This window comes from Canis aureus, chromosome 23, assembly GCF_053574225.1.
Source record: "Canis aureus isolate CA01 chromosome 23, VMU_Caureus_v.1.0, whole genome shotgun sequence".
In the NCBI taxonomy this organism is placed as follows: domain Eukaryota; kingdom Metazoa; phylum Chordata; class Mammalia; order Carnivora; family Canidae; genus Canis; species Canis aureus.
Window position 1 is genome coordinate 18,371,725 of NC_135633.1, and position 25,942 is coordinate 18,397,666.

At 38.1% G+C, this 25,942-nt stretch overlaps 1 protein-coding gene across 3 annotated transcripts in view; it reads left to right on the forward strand.

Moving 5' to 3' along the window:
* Positions 1-25,942, forward strand: part of DENND5A (DENN domain containing 5A) — a 107,752-nt gene that overhangs the window by 62,476 nt on the left and 19,334 nt on the right. For all 3 annotated transcript variants that reach the window (XM_077866539.1, XM_077866536.1, XM_077866537.1), the window contains 7 exons: positions 2,367-2,684; positions 3,878-4,093; positions 4,623-4,857; positions 13,344-13,494; positions 14,168-14,261; positions 16,683-16,814; positions 24,601-24,753. In XM_077866539.1, the coding sequence (XP_077722665.1) occupies positions 2,367-2,684; positions 3,878-4,093; positions 4,623-4,857; positions 13,344-13,494; positions 14,168-14,261; positions 16,683-16,814; positions 24,601-24,753 (1,299 nt within the window). The remainder of the gene's footprint in view (positions 1-2,366; positions 2,685-3,877; positions 4,094-4,622; positions 4,858-13,343; positions 13,495-14,167; positions 14,262-16,682; positions 16,815-24,600; positions 24,754-25,942) is intronic.

The following is a 25,942-nucleotide window of genomic DNA, read 5'->3' on the forward strand; positions in this document are numbered from 1 at the left end:
CATAGCTTACAACACAGTAATTCCACTCCTAGGATACACCCAAGAGAAGATCTTGCGCACATGTCCAAGAAACGTGTAAAAATGTAAAAGCAATAAATAGGAAAGAACTTAAATGCCCCTTAATGGGAAAATTGATAAATAAGCTGTGTTACATCCACACAGTGGAATATTATACAGCAATGAAAATGAATATCATATAACTACATATAAGAAAATGGCTGACTCTTAGTAACCCAGTGTTGAGTGAAGATAAGTAGTATAACACTGCTTAAGGAATGGCAATCCTTTCTTAAATTTAAAAAACAAGGAAACACTTAATGGCATATATATGTGATAAATTATAAAATGAAAGGCAAAAAGATAATAAATAGAGTTTTCTGAATCATAGTTGCCTGGGGATGGGAAGATGTAGGTTGGAGGGTGGGATTGGGGAAGAGTATATAGGTAGATAAAGTATTGGTAATGTTCTAGTTCTGGATTGCGCAGGGCAAAAAGGTTTTTATTTTATTTTATTTTATTTTATTTTATTTTATTTTATTTTTTTATTTTTTTTCAAAAAGGTTTTTAGATTGTCCCCAGAAAGTCTTCAGTTTATATTCCTAATATCAGTGTATGAGATGTTTGTTTTATAGTAATTTGGCCAGCATTGGACTTTATAGATCTTGTATCTTTGCCAGCCCAGTAGCTGAAAAATATTTTGTCTGAATTTCTTGGATTATTAGCAAAATTGAACATCTTTTCATACACACACACACACACACACATATATATATATTTAAACCTTTATTTATTTGAGAGAGACAGTGTGTAAGCAGGGGGGAGAGGCAGAGGGAGAGGAAGAATCCTCAAGCCGATTCCCTGCTGAATGTGGAGCCTGATGCGGGGCTCTATCCCAGGACCCTGCAATCATGACCTGAGCCAAAATCAAGAGTCCATTGCTTAACTGACTGAGCCACCTAGGCACCCCCATCTTTTCATATATTGGAAAAATTAATTAACTGAAAGTTTTGTGTTTTCCTTCCATAACAAGTTCCCACTTTTCAATTGGGTGAATTATTTTTGTTTCAATGATTATTTCTTTGGTTATTAGCCTTGAGTTATTTATGACAATTACTGTTTCCTAGATTGTTTATCTTTTAATTTTTTTATGGCAGTATTTACCTTTTTGGCTTTTAGTCTTGTATGAAGTTTAGAGAGCCCAACTCTACCTTAAGATAGAGCAGTAATCTTTTATAGTTTTGTTAATGCTTTTGTGGGTTTATTTAACTTATTAAACTTTTTGTTATGGGGAACATGAATACAGGTAAGAGTATAGAAGCTAGCATTCATCATTCTATGACAATCATCAACTCATGGCTGCTCTTCTTTCTGTATCATCTTCCCTCTCCCCTCTCACCCTACTGGATTATTTTGAAATAAGTCTCACACAGCATTATTATGTTTTTCAAATATATTCAATATCTATCTCTAAAAGATACTCTTTTTAGGAAAATAAAGTGGTTTTATTTTTTATATTTAAATCTATAGTCTATCTCAAGTTTATTTTTGAGTATGGTATTCTATTTTAATATTTCTAAATGTACAGCCATCTGTCCTGAAAACATTTATTGAATGATCCATCCATGATACATGAGTCTGTTCAAGACTTTTCTTTTCCAGCAGATTATTTTGTTTGTATTAGAATCTAGTAAGGCAGTTGTTTTCTCAAAATTTTCTTGGCTATTTTATTCTTTCAGGCAAGATTCAGAATTAATTCATCACTGTTAAAAAAAAAGTCTTTCTGAAAAAAAAAAGTCTTTCTGGAATTTTGAAAAAAATTTATATTAAATTTACAAATAAAGTTTTAATTTTAATAAATAGGTGCTGAATATTTATGTCATCACAGAATCCACTGCTCTCTAAGATAAGTTTTTATCTCTCTCACTTTTTTTTTTTTTTTTTTAGATTTTATTTATTTATTCATGAGAGACAGAGAGAGAGGCAGAGACACAGGCAGAAGGAGAAGCAGGCTCCATGCAGGGAGCCTGATGCAGGCCTCGATCCAGGGACTCCAGGATCATGCCCTGGGCTGAAGGCAGGCACTAAACCTCTGAGCCACCTAGGGATCCCCTGTTTTTCTCTCTTTATTTCCATTTTATAACTGAGGAGACAGAATCAGAAAGGTTAAGTAAGTTTCCCTAGAAAGTGGCAGGGGAAGATTAGAACTCAGGTCTATTTCCTTCCTGAGCCCCACCTTCTTTATACGGTATCTCATACATGCCAATTTCAGATATTTCCTCTTCTTTTTCTTGTTCATTATCCTTTCTAAAGCTTTAATGCTCTTAATGCTCTGGAGTTGTTCACCCTCATCTTGTTTTGACTGCCAGGCTAACCTCTGCTTTGTGGATATTGACAACCACTTCATTGAGCTGCCAGAGGACCTGCCTCAGTTTCCCAACAAGTTGGAGTTTGTCCAGGAAGTCTCTGAGATCCTCATGGCATTTGGCATTCCTCCTGAAGGGAACCTTCATTGCAGCGAGAGTGCCTCCAAGCTGAAGAGGCTCCGGGCCTCTGAGCTTGTCTCTGACAAGAGGAATGGGAACATCGCAGGCTCCCCTTTGCATTCCTATGAGCTCCTCAAGGAGAATGAAACTATTGCCCGGCTGCAGGCCTTGGTCAAGAGGACTGGGGTGAGCCTGGAAAAGGTAAGATGCTATATATGAGTTTGTGACGGATTTGGTCTGTATGAGGGGGCTATCCTGGTGCAATACAGTGTGAAATGAGAAAGCACCTAGTTCAGGGCAAGACTTATTTGTGAGCAGTGGAAGAATGCTTTTGGATGGAAGATTCTGGCAAACATTATCTTAGTAAATGCTACTTAAATCTAAGTTTGGATAGCTTCTTACCAGGGCGTCAAGGAGGACCTGCTGTCATTCTTTGTGAACACTACAGTAGAGTGACTTGAAGGGATGACTGTGGTAACCTTTGTATTCAGACCTCTTTCACATCCAATGCCATTTGAGTTTCACAGCAACCTACAGCATGCAGAGCAGGTATTGTTAAACGCTGTTTTATCACCCAAGAAACTAAGGCTTGGAGAGCTTGAGTGTTTAGCCCAAGATTAAATGCCTAGGTAGTGGCTGAGTGGAGGCTAGATCCTAGTCCTTCTGAATGCTAGTCCTATGCTTTTTCTGGGATGAAATTAGCTTTCTATCTCCTGACTTTGATGAGACTGTTAACTTTGTGTAGTTTTTTTACCCATTCTTCACCCTCCCCCATTCTCACTGTTATTTTTATAAATTATAAGCAGAATGGGCTGATATAATCAGTTGTTGGGCTATTTTTTTAGTTAAGTATGAAACATCTCATTTTCCTGTTCTATTTAGTTAGTAAAGGAGATATTTTTAAAAAATGATGGCTAAAGGGAAACAGAGAGATTTAGAGAGGTTAAAACAGACACAGGAAAAAATCTTAGGGAGAAAGATAAGGACAGTGATGTGGGGGAGAAAATCAAAGAAATGAAAAGAGAACCAGAGTTTGACTTTGTTGCTTTGCCTTATCGTTTTCTCATTGACTTACCATATTTCTTCCTTTCCCTGACCCTTGAGATAAGTAGCAGCTTTTCCTCTATTGTTGAGTCACTTTTTTTGCCCATAATGATCTTTCTACTATCATTGAGTTCCTGGGTACCTACAGATGCCAATACCCTCGTTTTTCTGTATCAGAATTCCTTTCTTTTTCTCTTCTTCTCTTTTTTTCTCTTCTGCATTTGCTGTGAAGTAAGTGACCACTGCAGGGCTACCCTGGGAGTGTGTGTGGGGTGGCGGGACAGATGAGTTGCATTTTGGGGGGATAAAGAGAAAGCTTATGTTTTCAGCTGTTGTTTCTTTTTTTGTAGCTGGAAGTACGTGAAGACCCCAGCAGCAATAAGGATCTGAAGGTTCAGTGTGATGAGGAAGAACTCAGAATTTACCAGCTAAACATTCAGATCCGTGAAGTTTTTGCAAATCGTTTCACTCAGATGTTTGCAGACTATGAGGTGTTTGTCATTCAGCCCAGCCAGGATAAGGAGTCCTGGTTTACCAACAGGGAGCAGATGCAAAACTTTGATAAAGTGAGTAATCGTGTTCGGTAGGTGGTAAGGAATGAGAACCTGCCAGAGCCTCTGGCTTGGATTTATCTTAAGATGCGTTTTCTTTCATTATATTATGTACTGGAAACAAGTTCATGGTCCTTCTGATGAAATATGAAATCTTGTTTTAGAACAGAGTGCTTGTTGTTACTAACAGGTTACTTACCTTTAGTCAGAGAGCTCCTTTGAGCTAAGGTGCATATGCAGGTTGAACATCAAGATTCTGGGAAGAAGAAAAAAAAGATTCTGGGAAGATTGGTTGCCATAGTAGGTTACCTGAGTAAGTTTGAGCTAGTGTGTCAAAGTTTCAGAGTATCTGATATTATATGTGTTAAAAAAAACAATGAAGATATTTTGCTGTTTGCTTTTCATAAAGGCCTAGGAAACCTCAGGAAACCTAGAAAAAAAATAACCTACTGGATCCTTTGGGTGTGTTACCTTTGTTGGTCAAGGCTGATTTACCTGCTTTTCTCTCCTTTTCCATGACTGTGTTCCCTTTCGGTCTCACCAGGCATCTTTTCTATCAGACCAGCCTGAGCCATATCTGCCCTTCCTCTCAAGATTCCTAGAGACCCAGATGTTTGCTTCTTTCATTGATAACAAAATCATGTGTCATGATGATGATGATAAAGACCCAGTGCTCCGGGTATTTGATTCTCGAGTAGACAAGATCAGGCTGTTGAATGTTCGGACACCTACTCTCCGCACATCCATGTACCAGAAGTGTACCACTGTGGATGAAGCAGGTGAGACTTTTTTGGTGCTGTACTTGCCTTTTGGATTATGTCACTAGAGTGTCCCTGTTCCTAAACATGCCAGCTTCTTTCCCTGTTTCTGTTTCTGCATAAATTATTCCCATTGCCTTCCTCTTTTTTTGCCTGGCAGACTACTTCTACTTTAACACTGTATCTGGGATGCCTGAGTAGCTCAGTGGTTGAGTGTCTGCCTTCGGCTCAGGATGTGATCCTAGAGTCCTGGGGTCAAGTCCTACATTGAGTTTCCTACGTAGAGCCTGTTTCTTCTCCCTCTGCCTATGTCTCTGGCTCTCTCTCTGTGTCTCTCATGAATAAATAAATAAAATGTTAAAAAAAAAAAAAAATAACAGGAGAGGATCCCTGAGTGGCTCAGCAGATTAGCACCTACTTTTGGCCCAGGGCGCAATGCTGTCGTCCCGGGATCGAGTCCCGCATCAGGCTCCTGGCATGGAGCCTGCTTCTTCCTCTGCCTGTGTCTCTGCCTCTCTCTTTCTCTGTGTCTATCATGAATGAATAAATAAATCTTTAAAAAACAAAACAAAACACTGTGTCGTTAGGAATGAGTCCTGCTATAAGAAATAGAAAATCTAATCAGCTTTTGGTTAGACAGATGGGGTTATTTTTCTCAAATTACTAACAAGTGCAGAATTGTGGATTTTGGTGTTGGCTCAGTTGCTTAACAGTGTAATCAAGAACTGAGATTCTATCTTTTCATTCGGTTATCCTTAGTATATTGACTTTTATATTCATACTTGTTGCCTCGTGGTTATAAGAGGCTTTTTATGTTTACATTCAAGGCAGGAAGAGGGGAAGATTGTTGCCAGTGATATTTTCCCTCTTGTATCAGAAAACAAAAGCTATCCCAGAAATTCCCAACAATTTCTGTTGTCTCATAGGCCACAACCATGTTATATGACCATCCATAAGTGCAAAGGAAGCTATGAAAGTGAATATTGAACTGGGTGTAATGTTACCCAGAACAATGCTGAGGCTCTACCAGCAAGAAAGAAAGATATATGAGTTATGATTAGGCACTTGACAGTGTTTGCTGCAAAAACTTAACTGAAATGTCTCTTCCTCTTTGGAGCCTTTTCTGATGACCTCAGGCTGAGTCAGTGGTGCTTTGCTCTGCTCCTGTGGTGCTTTGTCCTTGTGTCTTCTCTATAATCTCTATTTGTTTGCACTGTCATTATTAGAGAACAGTTTAAGAGCAGAGACTATTCAGTTTCTTGCCCTCAGTCTGCTAGCATTGGCCTAGTGCATAGATGTTAAAAGTTGTTTCCTACATGCATGATTGAAAACACCTTTTTGTTTGCAGACTGTGTCAGTTTAGCTAGAGAATAGTCTCATTTAAGGTGTCAGATTAAGTAGTGTGATTACTTCCTTGTGGGTTGTTCAGTGTCCTTCTTTTAGCCTGTTTGTATATTTTGTTCATTCATTTACTAAATAGTATAATATCTGTTATATGCTCAATTGGTAAGTGTATCAACAAATATTTACTGGGTGAATGAATGTACCACGTATTTTTCTAGGTTTTGAAGATGAAACTGGTGACATTTTTTTTTTTTTTTTTTTTTTTTTAGATTTTATTTATCTTAGAGAGGGTGAGTGTGTGTGTGTGTGTGTGCACAAGATCCTGGGGAAGAGCAGAAGGAGAGGGAGTGGGAGAGAAAAAGAATTGCAAGCTGACTCTGCACTGAGCATGGAGCCCAATGTGGAGCTCAGTCTCATGACCCTGAGATCATGACCTGAGCCGAAATGAAGAGTCGAAGTTACCTTACTTAGCCACCCAGGCACCCCAAAATTGGTGACAATTTGGACAAAGTCCAGTCTTCATCAAAATCATATTCTCTAGCTGTCTATCTTTACCTTTTAGCTCTTATTCCAGGCCTTTATTAAGATGACAGTCCTCTTGGTTAAGGCTTTAGGACATGTTGCTTATGTAAGTGGATTACTCTAACATAGTTATTATTGGCTCCTGGAACACATCAGGCTTCGTATTCCTTAACCCTGCCTAATATTTTGGTTCTAGGAAGTTTGACAGAGATTTTTTTTTTAAAGAGGGTCAGTTTACAGAAACATCTCCCAAGCCATCAGTTTAAATCAGGACTTCCCAATCTTTTCATGTTGTGCTGCATTTGAAAATTGTGTATATGATTCACTGGAATAAAGGGAAGGATTTGCTTATAGCAAGAGGCTATAAAGCAAGAAGCTCTAGTCACTTGAGGCCTTGCGCATCAGCCACAAGGGTCTAGGCAATCAATTCTCAGCCCATCTATAATCCATTTGTTGAAAGCCAAACACTGCAGCATGCTGATTTGAATTACTCTGGTCTCAGTTGTGGCCAGGGCACGTGTTCTAATGGGTCCTCCTTTGTACGACTCATTTTTAGGAAAATGGGTCACAGACCCCTTGGCAACTCTGTGCTTTGCTCCTAGGAATAATGGCAGTATTTTAGGTATGCTCCTGAGAGATGTACTCCAAATATGCTAGAGTAGAGTTTTTGCCACTGGCCTCAGATCCCTGGCCTGGAGGACTAGTTTAGTCACCTCACCCCATCTCACACCTCAGCTTCTTGAAGCAACCTGTTTGGAAAATGGTAAAAACAGAACTAAAAGGATCTTTTTGGAGATCCTTAAAAATGCTGCATTTAAAGGGGATCTTGATGGCAATCAGTTCTCACTGACTAATTTTATAGATAAAGGTGTTTTTTTGATTCACCATTGTATCTGCAAGGCCTAGAATAGCACCTGGCACATTTTATTTTTTTATTTTTTAAGATTTTATTTATTTATTCATGAGAGAGACACAGAGAGAGAGAGGCAGAGACACAGGCAGAAGCAGGCTCCATGCAGGGAGCCCAACGTGGGACTCAATCCCGGATCTCCAGGATCACGCCCTGGGCTGAAGGCGCCCTGGGCTGAAGGCGGTGCTAAACTGCTGAGGCACTCGGGCTGCCCTCTGGCACATTTTAGACACTGAATAAATTCTCTGAATGAGAGTAAGATTGGGAGGAAGTGAGGGAGGCCCAAAGAGAGAAGGTAACTTGACCTAGGATAACATCAAGTCCCAAAGGCTGAGATATTTTTATATGACTAGGAAATACCAGGAGAGTTACCAGCTTTTTTGGTTCTTACTCCTTTTTTTTTTTTTTTTTTTAATTGGCCGGCTTGGCTCATGATCCACACCAACCTAGAGGTGCTGCAAACATGAGGGCAGGAGGTGCTCTGAGAAGCAAAGTGCACATGAGCCTGTTTCTCCTCTCAACTTGCAGGCAGGCTCCCACAGATTGGTCTAAGATAAGAACCCTTCAGGGCTCACTGTAGTCCCAGGTGGGGACCTGCCTTATTCTTTAAAATTTTTGAAAACTTTGGCTCAGGTTGTGATCTCGTGGTCTTGGGATTGAGCCCAATGTTGGGCTCCCTGCTCAGCGGAGAAGTCAGCTTGCCCCTCCTCTGGCTTGTGCTCTTTCTGTCCATCTGTCTCTCTCAAAATATTTAAAAATATTTTTTGAAGTATAATTGATGTAAGAAAACTGCACATACTTAAAGTTTTGGTATATGTATACATTTACATCAAGAACAAGCAAATACATTCATTATTTTCAGAAGTTTCCTCATGGCCTTTTGTAATACCTCCATCCTGTCCCGTCCCCATCCTCCCCCCAAATGCTGAGGCAACCAGTGCTATGATATGTGTTATTTTCTAGAATTTTATATAAATGGAATCACACTGTATTTTCTTTTCTCTTTTTCTTTTCCTTTTCCTTTTCCTTTTTGTCTGGCTTCTTTTACTCCGCATCATTATTTTGAGGTTCATTCATGTTCCCTTTATTGCTGAGTAGTATTCCATTGTATAGATATTGCTGCAATTTATTTACCTGTTGGTGGGCATTTGGGCTATGAACATTTGTTTACATGTTTTCCTTTCCCTTGTATAAATACCTAGAAATGGAAGGCCTGGATCATGTGATATTTGTATGTTGACTTTTTTAAAGAAACTCACAAATTGTCTTTCACAGTGTTTGGTTGTAATTTTATATTCCTGTTAGCAGAGTATGAGTTACAGTTCCTCTACCTTGTTGCCAACATTTGGTATGGTCAGTCTTTTCAATTTTAGCTATTCTAATAGGTTTGTAGTAATATCTCATTGTATTTTTGATTTGGGTGTCCCTGATGACTAATGGTGTTGAACATTTTTCCCTCGCTCATTTGCCATTCGTCATTTCATCTTTTCTGGTGAAGTGTCTTCCCTCTCCCCTCTTTTGGGCTTGTTTGTTTTCTTTTTATTGAGTTTTAAAAGTTGTTTATATATTCTGGTTACAAGTCCTTTATCAGACAGATGATTTGCATATATTGCCTTACTCTGTGGCTTGTCTTTTTGTTCTCTTAACAGTGATTTTTAAAGAACAATGTTTTAAATTTTGATGAGGACAGCCCAGGTGGCTCAGTGGTTTAGCGCCGCCTTCAGCCCAAGGCCTGATCCTGGAGACCTGGGATTGAGTCCCACGTTGGGCTCCCTGCATGGAGCCTGCTTCTCCCTCTGCCTGTGTCTCTGCTTCTCTCTCTCTCTCTCTCTCTCTCTCTCTGGGTCTCTCATTAATAAATAAATAAAATCTTTAAAAAAATTTTTGATGAGGCCTGATTTATCAGTTTTCAAAAAATGGATCAAATCTTTAAAAAAAAAAATGGGGTGGGACGGGACGCCTGGGTGGTTCAGTGGTTGAGCGTCTGCCTTTGGCTCAGGTCGTGATCTGGGATGCTGGGATCCAGTCCTGCATTGGGCTCCCTGCAAGGGGCTGGCTTCTCCCTCTGCCTGTGTCTCTGCCTCACTCTCTCAGTCTTTCATGAATAAATGAATAAAATATTTTTTAAAAATTGGGATACTTGCTGGCTTAGTTGGTAGAGCAGGAGACTCTTGGTCTCAGGGTTGTGAGTTTGAGCCCCATGTTGGGTGTAGAGATTACTTAAAAAGTAAAATCTCTAGGAAAAAAACAGGTTATACTTTTGGTATTATATGTAAGAAATTTTTGCCCTAACCAAGGTCATAGATTTTTTTTTCTCTATAATTCTTTCTAAAAGTTTTATATAGTCAGGCTTTATATTTAAGTCTATGATCCATTTCAATTTTTATAGATGCGTAAGCTAAGAATCTAAGTTCGTTTTTTCCATGTGGATATCTACTTGTTCCAGTGTCATATGTTGAAATAACTAGCCCTTTCTCCAGTGAATTGTCTTCTAACCTTTGTTAAAATATTGCTCTATATACGTGTGAGTCTATTTCTAGATTCTGTGTTTTGTTTCATTAATCTTTTAGTCTATATTTACATCAGTACCACACTGTCTGGATTACTGTAGTTTTGTATGAAATCTTGAAGTTAGGTAATGTTAGTCCTCCAACTTTATTCTTTTTCAAAGTTGCTTTGACTATTCTGGGTTCTTTGTTATATATATATGATCAGCTTATCAGTTTTCACAAATAAACTTTAGAGATTTTGATTGAAATTGCCTTGAATCCATAGATCAATTTAGAGAGATTTGACACCTTAACATTACTGAGTTCTCTCATCCATGGGGTGGCATATTTCTCCATTTATTTAGGTCTTCTTTAATTTCTCTCAGAGTTATGTAGTTTTCAGTGTGCAAGTTTTACATGTCTTTTGTCAGATTTATCCTTTAGGTATTTCATATTTTTTGGTGTTATTATAAATGGTATTTTAAAATTTTAATTTCTGATTGTTCTTTGCTAAGATATAGAAATACAGTAGAGTTCTGTATATTGATATGTGCCCTGCAACCATATTATTATTTCTAGTAGTTTTTTGTACATTCTAGCAGATTTTTCTACATAGGTAATCATATTACTTGTAAATAATTATAGTTTTACTTTTTCCTTTCCAATCCAGATGCCTTTTATTTTCTTTATCTTGCTGTGTTGCACTGGCTAGAATCTTTACTATAGTGTCAAATAGACATGGTGATAGTGGACATTGTTGTCTTAGTCCTGATTTTAGGGGAAAACATTCACCATTAAGTATGATGGGTTTTTCATTGGATATAATTTTTTTTAAGATTTATTTATTTAGAGAGAGAGTGCACAAGCCCTTAGCAGGGAGAGAGAGAATCTCAAGCCAACTCCCCACTGAGCTCAGAGCTTGACATGGGGCTCAATCTCACTACCTTGAGATCATGACCTGCACTGAAATCAACAGTTGGATGCTCAACCAACTGAGCCACCCAGGTGCCCCTCAGTGGATATCTTTTAATAGATGAATGTTTGTTTCTGTTACTAGTTTACTGAGAGTTTTTATCAGAAGTGAATGTTTTGTTTTGTCAGATGCTTCTTCTGCATCTATTGAGGTAATTATATGGTTATTAAATTTAGTTTTTTAATTTGGTGAATGACATTCATTGATTTTTGAATGTGTAACTCAACTTGCATTCCTGAAATAAACTGTACTTGGTCATGATGTATTATCCTTTTTACATATTATTGGATTGGGTTTACTAAAATTTAGTTTAGAATTTTTACATGTATGTTCATGAGGGATATTGGTTCATAGTTGTTTTTGGTAATATCTTGGTCTAATTTCTTTTTTCCTTTGGTCTAATTTGGTATCAGGATAAGAATGAATGGATGAATGAATAAATAAATAAGTAATTAATATATTAGAATATATAAGAATAAATAAAGCCAATAAGTTGGCAAAAATTCTCTCCTCTTCAGTTTCCTGGGAGACCTCTACGGGTTTGGCAAATTCATCAGTGAAGCCATCTGGGCCTGGAGTTTTTTGTTTGTTTATTTTTTAAGATTTTATTTATTTTTTCATCAGAGACATAGAGAGGGAGGCAGAGACACAAGCAGAGGGAGAAACAGGCTCCCTGCAGGCAGCGTGATGCGGGACTCAATCCCCAGACTGTGATCACTCCCTAGGCTCAAGGCAGACACCTAACCACTGAACCACCCAGGCATCACTGGGCCTGGAGTTTTTTATGGGAAGGTTTTATTTTTATTTTTTATTTTTTTATTTTTTAAATATTTTATTTATTTATTCATGAGAGACACAGAGAAAGAGAGAGAGGCAGAGACACAGGCAGAGGGAGAAGCAGGCTCCATGCAGGGAGCCGGACGTGGGACTCGATCCCGGGTCTCCAGGATCAGACCCTGGGCTAAAGGCAGCGCTAAACTGTTGAGCCACCCGGGCTGCCCTATGGGAAGGTTTAAAACTACAGATTCAGGGGCACCTGGCTGGCTCTGTTGGTAGAGCAAGCAACTCTTCCTCTCAAGGTTGTGAATTCAAGCCCCACATTGGGTACGGAGCCTACCTGAAAAAATTAAAAAATAAACTACAGATTCAATTTTAAAAATAGATATAGGGCTATTTATATTATCTATTTCTTGAATGAGCTTTCACAATTTGTGTTTTTCAAGGAGTTTCTGCATTTAACCTATTTTTATTTTATTTTTTATTTTTATTTATTTTTTTAAAAGATTTTATTTATTCATGGGAGACAGAGAGAGAGAGAGAGAGAGGCAGAGACACAGGCAGAGGGAAAAGCAGGTTCCATGCTGGGAGCCTGATGTGGGACTCAATCCCAGGACTCCAGAATCATACCCTGGTCCAAAGTCAGCAGCTAAACCCCTGAGCCACCCAGGGATCCCCATATTTTTATTTTTTTAAAGATTTTACTTATTTATTCATGAGACACAGAGAGACAGAGGCAGAGACACAGGCAGAGGGAGAAGCAGGCTCCATGCAGGGAGCCCGATGTGGGACTCGATCCCGGGTCTCTAGGATCACAGCCTGGGCTGAAGGCAGCGCTAAGCTGCTGAGCCACCCGGGCTACCCCTTAACCTACTTTTAAATTTATTGGCATTAAATTATTTATAATATTCCATTATTAATATCTGAAGAATCTGTAGCAATGTCACCTCTATCATCCCTGATACTGTTAATTTGTCTGCTTTTTTATCCTGACCAGACTTTTTTAAAATTAGTGTTCCTGATCTTCTGAAAGAACCAGTGTTTTGATTTATTAATTTTCTCTGATTTCATTGATTTTACTCTGGCCTTTATTATTTCCTTTCTTGTATTTACTCTGGATTTAATTTCTTCGTCTTTTTCTGGTTTCTTTAGGTGGAAGCTGAGGTCATTGGTTTGAGACCTTTGTCAAAAATAGGCATTTAGTGCTGTAAATATCCTTTCGAGTAATATTTTAATGACATGCTGATATTTTGTGTTTCATCTTTATTCAGTTTAAAAATACTTTCTGATTTTTTTTTAGCCATGAGTTTTACATAGAAGTGTATTTATTTAGTTTTAAGATGTTATTATTGATTATTGTGGTCAGAGGACGTACTTTTTATGATTCACATGATCTTAAATGTATTGAGACTTACTTTACAGCTTAGAATATGGTATATTTTTTAAAATTTAAAAAAATATTTGACTTATTTTTGTTGTTGTTCTCATCCAGAGAAAGCAATTGAACTGCGTCTGGCAAAAATCGACCATACTGCGATTCATCCCCATTTACTTGATATGAAGATTGGACAAGGGAAGTATGAGCCGGGCTTTTTCCCTAAGTTGCAGTCTGATGTACTCTCCACTGGGCCAGCCAGCAACAAGTGAGTCAACCCCAAGGATCCAGCTCCTTAACCAGGTGATGAGAGTTATCCAGTATCTAGGTCTGAGCTGATAGACGATCCCTGGAATTTTGTAAAGCAAATATGGAAAAGACCCAGACTGTCCAGGTTGTTCACTTGTTTGAACAGGAAAACAGGTGACAAAGATGACTAGTGCCTGTCTCTACTCTGCAAATTGGGATAGCTCCACATGCCCAGAAGCTGTGAAAAGCTAGACTGTAGATAGGTTACAATCATCTTTCGACTAAATCCCATACCATACCTAGCATCGTGTCTTCAGTAAGTGGTAACTGAAATAATTGGAGACTGAACTAAAAGTAGATACTTTAGCAGGGTTGCTCTTTTGTAGTTATTTTGGAGATGAGTATATCAAAGCCCAGACAGTGTTGAACGAGTATAGTTTTGGATCTGCATGTGAGGTTTTTGGTACGTGCCTTAAGAGAGATAGATCTGTGTTCCCTGGGGAGTTTTTCTTGCCCAGTCACTGATCTCTTAAGCTCCTTTTCCTCAAGGTCTCTGAACTATCTCTGGTGACTTTTTGGTGATTTTCCCATGCCCAGTGTTGTTCCCTAGATTTTCAAGTTCTCTCCTATCAGTAACTTGACCTTACTTTCTTAGCATGATGTTCATAATTTGCCTGCTTGGATTCTGCCAGGTGGACAAAAAGGAATGCTCCTGCCCAGTGGAGGCGGAAAGATCGGCAGAAGCAGCACACAGAACACCTGCGTTTAGATAATGACCAGAGAGAGGTAAGAAACCTTAAGAGTGACAGTGACACTATGACTATTCTACACTCTCTTTCTCTTTCCCATTCCCTTGGCCTCTGGTCTAATTCAAATGTCTTAGCAATAACCTTTCCCCATAAAGAAGGGTTAATACTAGGGTTAGTTCCTCATACCTGATCCTGGGCCTTGGTTATGACAAATCCAGGATGTATGATGTTCTGCAAGTGACAGCTGGCTACTAACCAGGTAAGTCCTCTCCCTGAGCCACACTGTTTGCAGCCCCATCAGGAATGATCTCTGTGCTTAAGAAGAGAGCCTTTCACTGTCCTTTCAGTACTCAGTCTTGCACGATGCTTTCTGGGGAGTATGACAGGAACCTCAGAAAATAAGATTCTGAAATTTGGGAGAATTACTTTATAATTTGTGAGGCTTATTTTGGGTATAGTATTGTAATAAAGAAGTTAATTCTGTTGGAGAAGGAAGAAAAGATAAACTTGGGTTAATACTGTGAATCTCTGAAACTAGATGGTGGAGGACTTTTCTTCTGTTTTTTTATGTATTTTAATTTAAAACATAATCTTGACTTTTTTGCTTAGAAGAGCAAAAGAGAGGAATGTTATAATCAGGTGCCTAGGGGTTAGGGACTCCTGAATTGACCCCCTGAGTTTACCAGCTGAGTTTCTTAGCTCTACTATAACTTGTTCCCAGTAAAGTTTCTAGTTCTAAACCTCTGGATGGAGACCCTACCTTATTTAATTCCAGAGAAGTTGTGAAAATGGAGCTTCACCTTCAGAAACCCATTTCAAGAACTTCTCTTTGAGAAAAGACCTGCAGTTTACATTTGGTACATTTAAAAATCTGTTAAAGCATATTATTTTCGTATGTATCTGACATCTCAGTGAATGGGAAAATAAATGCCATTTTGTCTTTGCTGTTTTTAAAGAAATAAGAGTTGCAAGGTATGGTTATGAATTTTTTTTAAAGATTTTATTTATTCATGAGAAAGACAGAGAAGCAGAGACATAGGCAGAGGGAGAAGCAGGCTCCCTATAAGGAGCCTGATGCAGGACTCAATCCTAGGACCCCAGGATCACAACCTAATCCAAAGGCAGACACTCAACCAATGAGCCACCCAGGTGCCCTGGTTATGAATTTTTAACCTCTGATTTATAGGATATGATTGGGTTCCAGAGTTTTTGTGAAGGTGAGCATAAGGGATTTGGGATTTTGGTATTATTTTATAAGTCTCCCCTGGGTCATCCACCTCACCTCCATATTACTTCTTTCAACAGTGTTTATTGAGCATGTTTTCTTGGTCAGATCACTGTAGTAAATACTTCGAAATATAAAGATGACAAGGAGGCAGGCTTGTCCTCAAGGGATATCAGTTTATTAAGGAAATAAAGTCAGATACACAAATAATTTCAGTAGGATAGTGTTTTGAAAGGGCCATATGAAAAGCAAGCCAATGTTTGATCTCTGATTAGAGAAATCAGAAGTCAGTTCTACCTGGAGTAGTATTCAAACAAGAGTGATGGAACCATCATCTCTTTAAGCCTTGGAGGATGATGGGATGATGAGAGACAAAGAAGAGCATTCAAGTAGAAGAAATGAAGGATCAAATGCTTGGTAGTTGTTGTGTAATGGAGGCTGCTGACAGAATACTTTGTAGTAAGGAGGTATAGGAGGTAGGTAACAAACTAGGAGTCAGGTAGCAGTAATCCAGGTGAAGGAATTGAAGCCTAAACTTGGGAGTTGGTAGTGGGGGCAGATTGAGGGACCAGAAGATATAAAGGACAGAATTGTATTCCTGGAATAAAGTCTAGGGTAAAAATACTGGTTGCGAACTTCTGATTCTGAGAGGATGTCAGTGTGTAGTTCACTGAATTGATGTGAGCTCTGTGTTAAATAGTATATTTAACAGCACATTGTAGAAAAACAGAAAATGCAGTTGTTTTGAATGTGCACTATTATTTTCCAGACCCTAATTTAGCAAGGCTATACTTTATGATAGAAAGGGTAGGTATCTATCTTTGATATGGGCAGAGGAGTTAAACTCCTTGCAGCTTGTGGTAGAAAATTAGTTTCTCAGTAATATTCTGAAATTTGAGTGGGTTTATACATTGAGCTGTATACATGCTGCAGCCATGTGTTATTAGCTTTGTGTTAGCTATGTGTTCTTTACCTCTTGTATTATTAAAGCAAAGGTAATTACAGTACTCATAGTATGCCTTACTTACATCAGAGAAAAATCATCATATTTTCTTAGTTTTTTTGTCTTTGCTGCAAGAATTTAAAACCCTCCCCACTCCAACTGTGAGCATAGGAAAGAGGCATAAGAAAATGTGGGATGATAGTATTGACCTCTTCAGGCTCTTATTAGTACTGGACACCTGCAGTTTGTGTGCATGGACCCAAAAAACCTTTGATTTTTCTCTGATGTAGAAGTACATCCAGGAAGCCAGGAATATGGGCAGTACCATCCGCCAACCCAAACTCTCCAACCTCTCCCCATCAGTGATTGCTCAAACCAACTGGAAGTTTGTAGAGGGCCTGCTGAAGGAATGCCGCAACAAGGTGAGCCATGGTTGCTTGTGTATGTATGTTCTTTCCCTTGGCGGTCACGGGGAGACCATATCTGGGCTCTGACCACTCTTTCTTGGTTTTAAAAATACTGTTAATATAATGGGATAGTATTGATTTTAAGATCTTGTTGTTTTGAATAAATATACCATTGCCAGAGAGCAAGCATACTTTGCTTGATATTAACATAATATGTATTCTTTAAAACTGAGAGGTGGATGTAGTTTTCAGCTTTAAACATCTTACATTACTTATATGAAATCCTTATAGTTCAGTTGTCTTCAACAGATTAGTCTTACACACATGAAAATGTTTTTGCTTCTGTTTTAATCTGATAGCAGTGATCTCATTATCTAGACACAAGAATTTACTGGGTGCCTACTATATTTTTAAAGATTTTACTTATTTATTCATGAGACACACAGAGAGAGAGAGAGAGAGGGGCAGAGACATAGGCAGAGGGAGAAACAGGCTCCTTGCAAGGAGCCCAACGTGGGACTCGATCCCAGGTCTCCAGGATCAGGCCCTGGGCTGAAGGCAGCGCTAAATCGCTGAGCCACCCAGGCTGCCCCATAGTTTAAGCTTATTGTTGGGATGTTTTTCTCAATTCTACAGACAGTAATGTTTTTAAGCTTTATTTTTTTTTTATTGTTACGTATTTATTCATGGAAGACACACAGAGCGAGACAGAGACACAGGCAGAGGAAGAAGCAGGCTCCCTGTGGGGAGCCCTATGTGGGACTCGATCCCAGATCCCAGAATCTCGGATCTGAGCCAAAGGCAGACACTCAACTGCTGAGCTACCCAGGTGTCCCTGTTTTTAAGCTTTATTGAGGTATACTTGATATACAAAAAGTGCATACATATATATGTTTTAAGTAGGTTCCATACCAATGCATGACCTTGAGATCAAGATCTGAGCTGAGATCAAGAGTCGGTAGCTTAGGCAACTGAGCTACCCATGTGCCCCTACGCACATATTTTAATGTACACATTTTGACAAGTTTGGACATAGGCATACACCCATAATACTATCACCACAATCAAGATGCTAAACATATCTATCATTTTCAAAAATTTCCCTGTGTTACTCTGTGGGCTTGGTTTGTTTTTATAGTAAGTACACTTAACATGAGACTTATTCTCTCTCTCTCTCTCTCTCAAAAATTTTATTTATTTCTTAGAGCAAGAATGAGCATGAGCTGAGGGAAAGGCAGATTCCCTGCTGAGCAGGGACCCCTCCTCACCCCCCCCACCCCCATTTGGGGTTCCATCCCAGGACCTTGGGATCATGAACTGAGCTGAAGATAGGTGCTTAACCGACTGAGCCACCCAGGCACCCCTGAGATCCATAAAAATTCCATAAGAGATTACAGGCCATAATTTCTCTGACCTCAGCCACAGCAACATCTCTCTAGATATGTCTCTTGAGCAAGGTGAACAAAAGCAAAAAAAACTTTGGGACTACATCAAAACGAAAACTTCTGCACAGCATAGGAAATAATTAACAAAACTAACAGGCAACCTACTGAATGGGAGAAGGTATTTGCAAATGACATATCTAATAAAGGGCTTGTATCCAAAATATGTGAAGAATTTATACAACTTAAAACCAGTAAAACAAATAATACAATTAAAAATGGGCGGAAGACATGAGCAGACATTTCTTCAAAGGAGACATAGAGCTGGCCAACACATACATGAAAAAAATGCTCAATACCAGTCATCATCAGTGAAATGCAAATCAAAACCATAATGATATATCACCTCAAACCTGTCAGAATGGCTAAAATAAAAAACACAAGAAACAGATGTTAACAAGGAAGAAAAGGAATCCTTGTGCACTGTTGGTGAGAATGCAAACTGGTACAGCCATCGTGTAAAATTGTATGCAGATTCCTCAAAAAATTAAAACAACCCTATGTTCTAGCAATTGTACTACTTGGTATTTACTCAAAGAATACAAAAATACAGTTCCAAAAGATATATGCACCCCTGTGTTTATATAGTAGCATTATTTATGATAGCCAAATTATGGAAGCAGCCTAAGTGTCCACTGATTGATGAATAAAGAAGTGGTGTATATGTATAAGAATATTAGAAGAAAGAATGAAATCTTATTTGTGACATGATAGATCTAGAGGGTATAATGCTAAGTGAAATAAGTTAGAGAAAGACAGATACCATGATTTCTTTCTTTTTTTTTTTTAATATATTTTATTTATTTATTCATGATTTATTCATCCAGCCTGATGTGGGACTGGATCCTGGGACTCCAGGATCACAACCTGAGCTGAAGGTGGCGCTAAACCACTGAGCCACCCAGGCGCCCCAGATACCATGATTTCAATAGTATGTTGAACTTAAGAGAGAGAGAAACAAAGAAAAAAAGACAAACCAAAAAATAGGCTAACTATATATATTATTATTATATATAATATATATATTATAGTGAGCATATTAGATAAAATATATGTATTAACTATAGTGAACAAAATGGTGGTTAACGGGAAGAGAGTAGAGGGATGGGTGAAGTAGTTGAAGGAAGATTAAAAAGAACATACTTAAAAAAAAATAAAAAAAATAAAAACATACTTATTGGGATGAGCACTGAGTAATGTATACAATTGTTGAATCACTGTATTGTACACCTGATACTAATATAACTGTATGTTAACTATTTTGGAATTAAAATAAAAATAATAGGTGCTACGTTGATCAGCGGTCCTCTAAAACTACTCATCTTACGTACTGAAACTTTACACCTACAGAGCAACAATTCCCTTTCCTACTTTTCCCTTCCCCTGACAATTACCATTCTGTTTGCTTCTGTGAGTTTGACTATTTTAGATACTTCATGTAAGTGGAATTGTGTAGTATTTGTCCTTTTGTGACTGGCTTATTTCACTTAGTATAATGTTCTTCTGGTTCATGTTGCTGCAAATGGTAGGATTTCTTTCTTTCTAAAGGCCGAATAATATTCTTTTGTGTAATATTCTATTGTATATCTATACCACATTTTGTTTATTTATCTGTTGATGAACATTTGAATTGTTTCTGTATCTTGGCTGATGTGAATAATGGGGTAATGATGAGGTACAGATAGCTCTTTGAGATTGATTTCAGTTCTTTTAGATATATACTCAGAAGTACGATTGTTGGATCAAAATATAGCCATTATATATATTTTTAAAGATTTATTTATTTATGAGAGAGAGTGAGAGTGTGTGTGTGTGTGCGCACGCGCGCGTGTGCATGTGTGCCCTGCACACACCAGCAGGGGGAGGGGCAGGGGGAAGCAGACTCCCCGTTGAGGGGAGCGCCATGTTGGGCTTTGACTGGGAGATCATACCTGAGCCAAAACCAAGAGTTAGGCACTTAACCAACTGAGCCACCCAGATACCTCCAAAATATAGCCATTCTTAATTTTTAATGTTTTAGTTATGAATGTAATTTCTAAGAAAAATTATAGCCTTTCAACCAAATTAGTATACCATACCTTTTAGGACAATTCAATTAACTTGATTTCTACTACATCCTATTTATTCACCAATGGAAAAAAAAAATAGATTCTCCTGAATTTTTCAATTTGTAAGTTGTCATTTAGAGGATGAAATCAAATATACTTTCTTTTACAGAAGAAATTATTACAGTTATAAATTAGATGGATATATCAATACTGATATTTTGAATTCAGGGGTTTAAAAAACAACTTCTATCAGCTCACTCTGAGTCATTAGTATTTATTATTTTTTAAAGATTTTATTTATTTATTTATTTATGACAGATAGAGGCAGAGACATAGGTAGAGGGAGAAGTAGGCTCCCTGCAAGGAGAGCCCGATGTGGGACTCAATCCCAGATCTTGGCCACGCCCTGAGCCGAAGGCAGATGCTCAAATGCTAAGCCACCCAGGTGTCCCTGTTATTTTCCACACAATGTTTTTCTTTTCTGCCATCAAGAACATTGTGGTTGTGCCTTTCTTTAAAGAAACCTTCTCTGTTATTTCTGAGATTTGGTTTCCAAGCTGCTGACATTTATTCTCCAGTCTTGAGATGTATGCCTGGCAGGGACAACTTCTTGTGTCTACTATCTGGTCAACAAAGACTATGAAATACATCCCAATTTCAGAGATGTTAATATGCAGAGAAATGTACATATTAGAATTGAAGAAATAACAATAATCAATCTAGCATTGCTAAATGTTGATTAGCATGTGGAGCAACAAGAACTCTCAGACATATAAGTTAGTGTGACCACTTTGGAAACCAGTGTAGCATTATCGATGCAATGCTTTTTCTAGATAGATGCCCTAGAGAACCCCTTGTATGTGATCCCCGAGATATATACAAGTAGTTTTATAGCAGCATTCTTTGTAGTATGCCCAAACAGGAAACAACTCAAATACCAATCAGTAAGAGAGTTAATAAATAATTTGTATATTTATATGATGGAATGCTGTACAGTGATGGATATGGACAACAGTTATACCTATCAATGTGTGTGAATTTCACAAACAAAGTTTAGTGAAAAAGCAAATCACAAAAGAAAACATGTAGGCAAAAGTAAACTACCTTGTTTATTAGCAAGGCAAATCTAGGTGGTAAGCATTTTTTTGCTTTTCTGTAGTTCTACTGTGTGTAGGTCAAGATAGCGCTCACTTCCAGAGTGGAAAGGTTATTAGAGAGGACACATAGGGTGCTTCAAAGGTATGGATGGACAATGATTTATTTCTTAGCTTGGGTGATGGTTGTAATAGTGTGTGTAATATATAGATATATAGATATGATATATACATACACCATAATACATGTATATGAGGTCTATTTTACAATAAAAGCATTAAAAATAACAACACTGGAAAAAATGTGCCAAAATATTAAGAATTGTTGTTTCTGAAAGGCAGAATTAGGGGTGATTTTTCTTCTTGCTCTTTAGATTTTTGTGTGTCAGAAATTTATAACCTAAGTAAATCTTGGTTAAGGACTCTAAGGAACTAACTCAGGCAGAGTTAGATTCAGAGGCCAGATCTGCTACTTTTTTGCTGAGTAATTTTGGCAAGTTCTTTAAGTCCTCTGACCTCTTTCCTTATTAGTAAGTTGGAAACAATAATAATACTTATAGAGTTACAATGCTTAATACAGTGCCTCGCACATAGTAATAAAAGTTGCAATTATCATTATACAGTGTGTGTTTTTGGTTTATAACAAGAATTTGAACATTTTTACTTAAAAGAAATTATTCTGGAAACTATAGAACACTTATGAAAGAAATTAAAGAAGACACAAAGAAATGGAAAAATCTTCCACGCTCATGGATTGGAAGAACATGTATTGTTAAACTTTCTATATTCCCATAGCAATCTACACATTCATTGTAATCCGTATCAAAATAACAGTAGCATTTTTCACAGAGCCGGAACAAACAATTCTAAAATTTGTATGGGACCAGAAAAGACCCTGAATAGCCAAAGTCATGTCAAAAGGAGAGCAAAGCGTGAAGCATAGGAATCCCAGACTTCAAGCTATATTACAAAGTTGTACTCATCAAGACAGTATGGTAGTGGTACAAAAACAGACACATAGATCAATGGAACAGAATAGAGAAACCAGAAATGGACCTTCAACTCTATGGCCAAGTAATCTCCAACAAAGCAAGAAAGAATATCCAATGAAAAAAAGACAGTTTCTTCAACAAATGGTGTTGGGAAATTGGATAGCCACATGCAATTTGAAGAATGAAACTGGACCACTTTCTTACACTATACACAAAAATAAATGGATGAAAGACCTAACTGGGATAGGAAACTATCAAAATCCTAGAGAAGAACACAGACATTTTAGAGTGGTCAGGGTGAGTCAGTCTGAGGACATCTGAACAGAGTACCTGAGTCAAGCGTTGTAGTATTTTCAGTGGAAAAGCCATAGGCTTGGAGTGAGACAGTTCTGGTAACTGGAAACTCCTTGGGACTTCAAGATAAAAACCTTATGCACAGCAAAGGAAACAACCAACAAAGCTAAAGGACAACCCACAGAATAGAGAAGATATTTGTAAATGCCAGATAAAGGGCTAGTATCCAAAAATCTATAAAGAACATCTCAAACTCAATGCTCCAAAACAAATAATTCAATCAAGAAATGGGCAGAAGACATGAAGAGACATTTCTCCAAAGAAGATATACAAATGGCTAACAGACATGTGAAAAGATGCTCAACATCACTCAGCATCAGGGAAATACAAATCAAAACCACAGTGAGATGCCACCTCCCACCGGTCAGAATGGCTTAAACAAACAACTCAGGAAATAACAGATGGTGGTGAGGATGTGGAGAAAGGAGAACCCTCTTAGAAATTGGTGGGAATGCAAACTGGTGCAGCCATTTTGGAAAACAGTATGGAGGTTCCTCAACAAGTTAAAAATAGAACTATCCTATGGCCCAGCAATAGTACTACTGGATATTTATCCAAAGAATACAAAATACTGATTTGAAGGGGTACATGCACCCTATTGTTTATTTTTACTTATTTTTTAAAGATTTTATTTATTTATTCATGATAGAGGCAGAGACACAGGCAGAGGGAGGAGCAGGCTCCATGCAGGGAGTCTGACATGGGACTCGATCCTGGGACTCCAGGATCACGCCCTGGGCATAAGGCAGGCGCTTAAACTGCTGAGCCACCCAGGCTGCCCACCCCATTGTTTATAACAGCACTATCAACAGTAACCAAATTATGGAAAGAGCCCAAGTGTCCATCCACAGATGAATGGATAAAGAAGATGTGGTGTGTGTATATATATATGTGTGTGTGTGTGTGTGTATGCTATGTATGTCATATATACACACACACATACAAATGGGATATTAATCATTCCAAAGAAGATGTGGTGTATATATATGTGTATGTGTGTGTGTGTATATATATATATACACATACACACAAATGGGATATTAATCATCAAAAAGAATGAAATCTTGCCATTTGCAACAACACAGATGGAACTAGAGTATATTATGCTAGTGGAATAAGTCAGAAAGACAAATACCATGCGATTTCCTATTCCTGTGTGGAATTTAAGAAACAAAACAGATGAACATAGGAGAAGGGAAGGAAAAATAAGATAAAGACAGAGGGAGAGGCAAACCGTAAGAGAGTCTTAACCATAGGGAACAAATTGAGGGTTGGTAGAGGGGAAGTCGGTGGGAGGATGGATAAGTGGGTGGTGGGTGTTAAGGAGGGCACTTGTGATGTGTACTGGGTGTTATATGCAACTGATGAATCACTAAATTCTGCCCCTGAAACTAATACTACACCATATGTGAACTAACTTGAATTTAAATAAAAATTTGAAAGAAAAAATAAAGGTAAATTATTTGTCCTTAGTTTTTTATCCTTTGACAGGTACTTCAGATGTATTTCTAGCCTTAAATGTTGGAAGGTTTGTTTGGTAAGATCAGTTAAACAATAATGTCGAAGTGACTTTGACCAAAGAGTTTTATTCAACTCTTCATCTCATAAATGCAAAAAATTAATCCAGAGTGATGGCATCACTTGTCCAGGGTCATACGGTGATTGTTGTGTTCTTATCTTATCTAACTGAATTCACTCCACCATAACCTGACCTGTATGATGGAGAATAAATATACTCTATGTTTCTTGGTCTTACTCATCTTGTCCTTCCCAGCCCAGCAGTTGTGCTCTGTGGGTCACCATAGCCCTCTCCAGTTGCATATGATCCTGCTCACTGTGGTTATCTAATCCTACTGACTGATTCCTTGTAGACCAAGAGAATGCTGGTGGAGAAGATGGGCCGAGAGGCTGTGGAACTAGGGCATGGGGAGGTGAACATCACAGGGGTGGAGGAGAACACCTTGATTGCCAGCCTTTGTGACCTTCTAGAGAGGATCTGGAGTCATGGGCTACAAGTAAAGCAGGTAAGGAATGTCTAGACTCTCCCTGCTGAGCAAATTGTCTTTTTCTTTTCACTTGCTAGCTTTCCCATACTCTTCCAATTGACTAGCTTTGAAAAATGGTACTTGCCATTTTTGGGATAAAACTTAAAATAGCTAAACAAACAAATAAGTAAATAAATGTGATTCAAACTATTTTCTTTTTCTTTTTTTAAGATTTTTTTTTCTTTTTTTAAGATTTTAAAAAATTTATTTATTCATGAGAGACCAGAGAGAGAGAGAAAGGCAGAGACACAGGCAGAGAGAAGCAGGCTCCACACAGGGAGCCCGATGTGGGACTCAATCCCGGGTCTCCAGGATCACGCCCTGGGCCAAAGGTAGCGCCAAACCACTGAGCCACCCAGGCTGCCCCCCACCCCTTTTTAAAGATTTTTATTTATTTATTTATTCAAACTATTTTCTTTAAAAAATATAGTTCCTGAATCTCTGTGTTTGTTAGACATTTTTAGAGTGGTATTTTCCTTATTGTAAATAGAACTGGAGGCCAAATTTATAGATCCTTTTTGGCAGCTGGCCCTGGTCTAGAGATGGGACACAAAAGTAAGAGAGAACTTAGAGATCCTAAGTACCAAATGTACTCTAAGGGTCCTTCGCTAGTTGTACATTCCCAGTGGAAAAAGGTGTGTCATTAACATTTCTTTTATATACAGATAGCTTAACTGTCTAAAGATTTGAGAAAGGACTGCAGGAGATGGAGTAAGATTGATTTTTAATGCATACCAGAGAATTTCCTTATTTCAAAATACTCTGTTTTGAATAGCTAGTCAAGATGGACAACTTTTACGTATGTTTAAATTTGAAAACAACTTGAAATCTTTTAAAAAAGCAGTCTTAGGGCCGCCTGGGTAGCTCAGTTGATTTTTAAGTGTCTGACTTGTGATTTCAGCTCAGGTCATGAACTCATGGGTTATGCCCCCATGAGATCTCATAGAGATTGAGCCCTGCAACGTGCTCTGTGCTTAGCAGGGAGTCTGCTTGAGATTCTCTCCCACTGTCCCTCTCCCCACTCATTCTCTCTCTCTTTATAGTAAAATCTTCTTCTTCTTTTTTTTTTTAAAAAAAGCAGTTTTAATATGGATAAATTAGAAAATACATACAAGTATCCAGCCAGTGTTTATTGAGGGTTGACACTGTGCCAGGCATTATTGTTGAA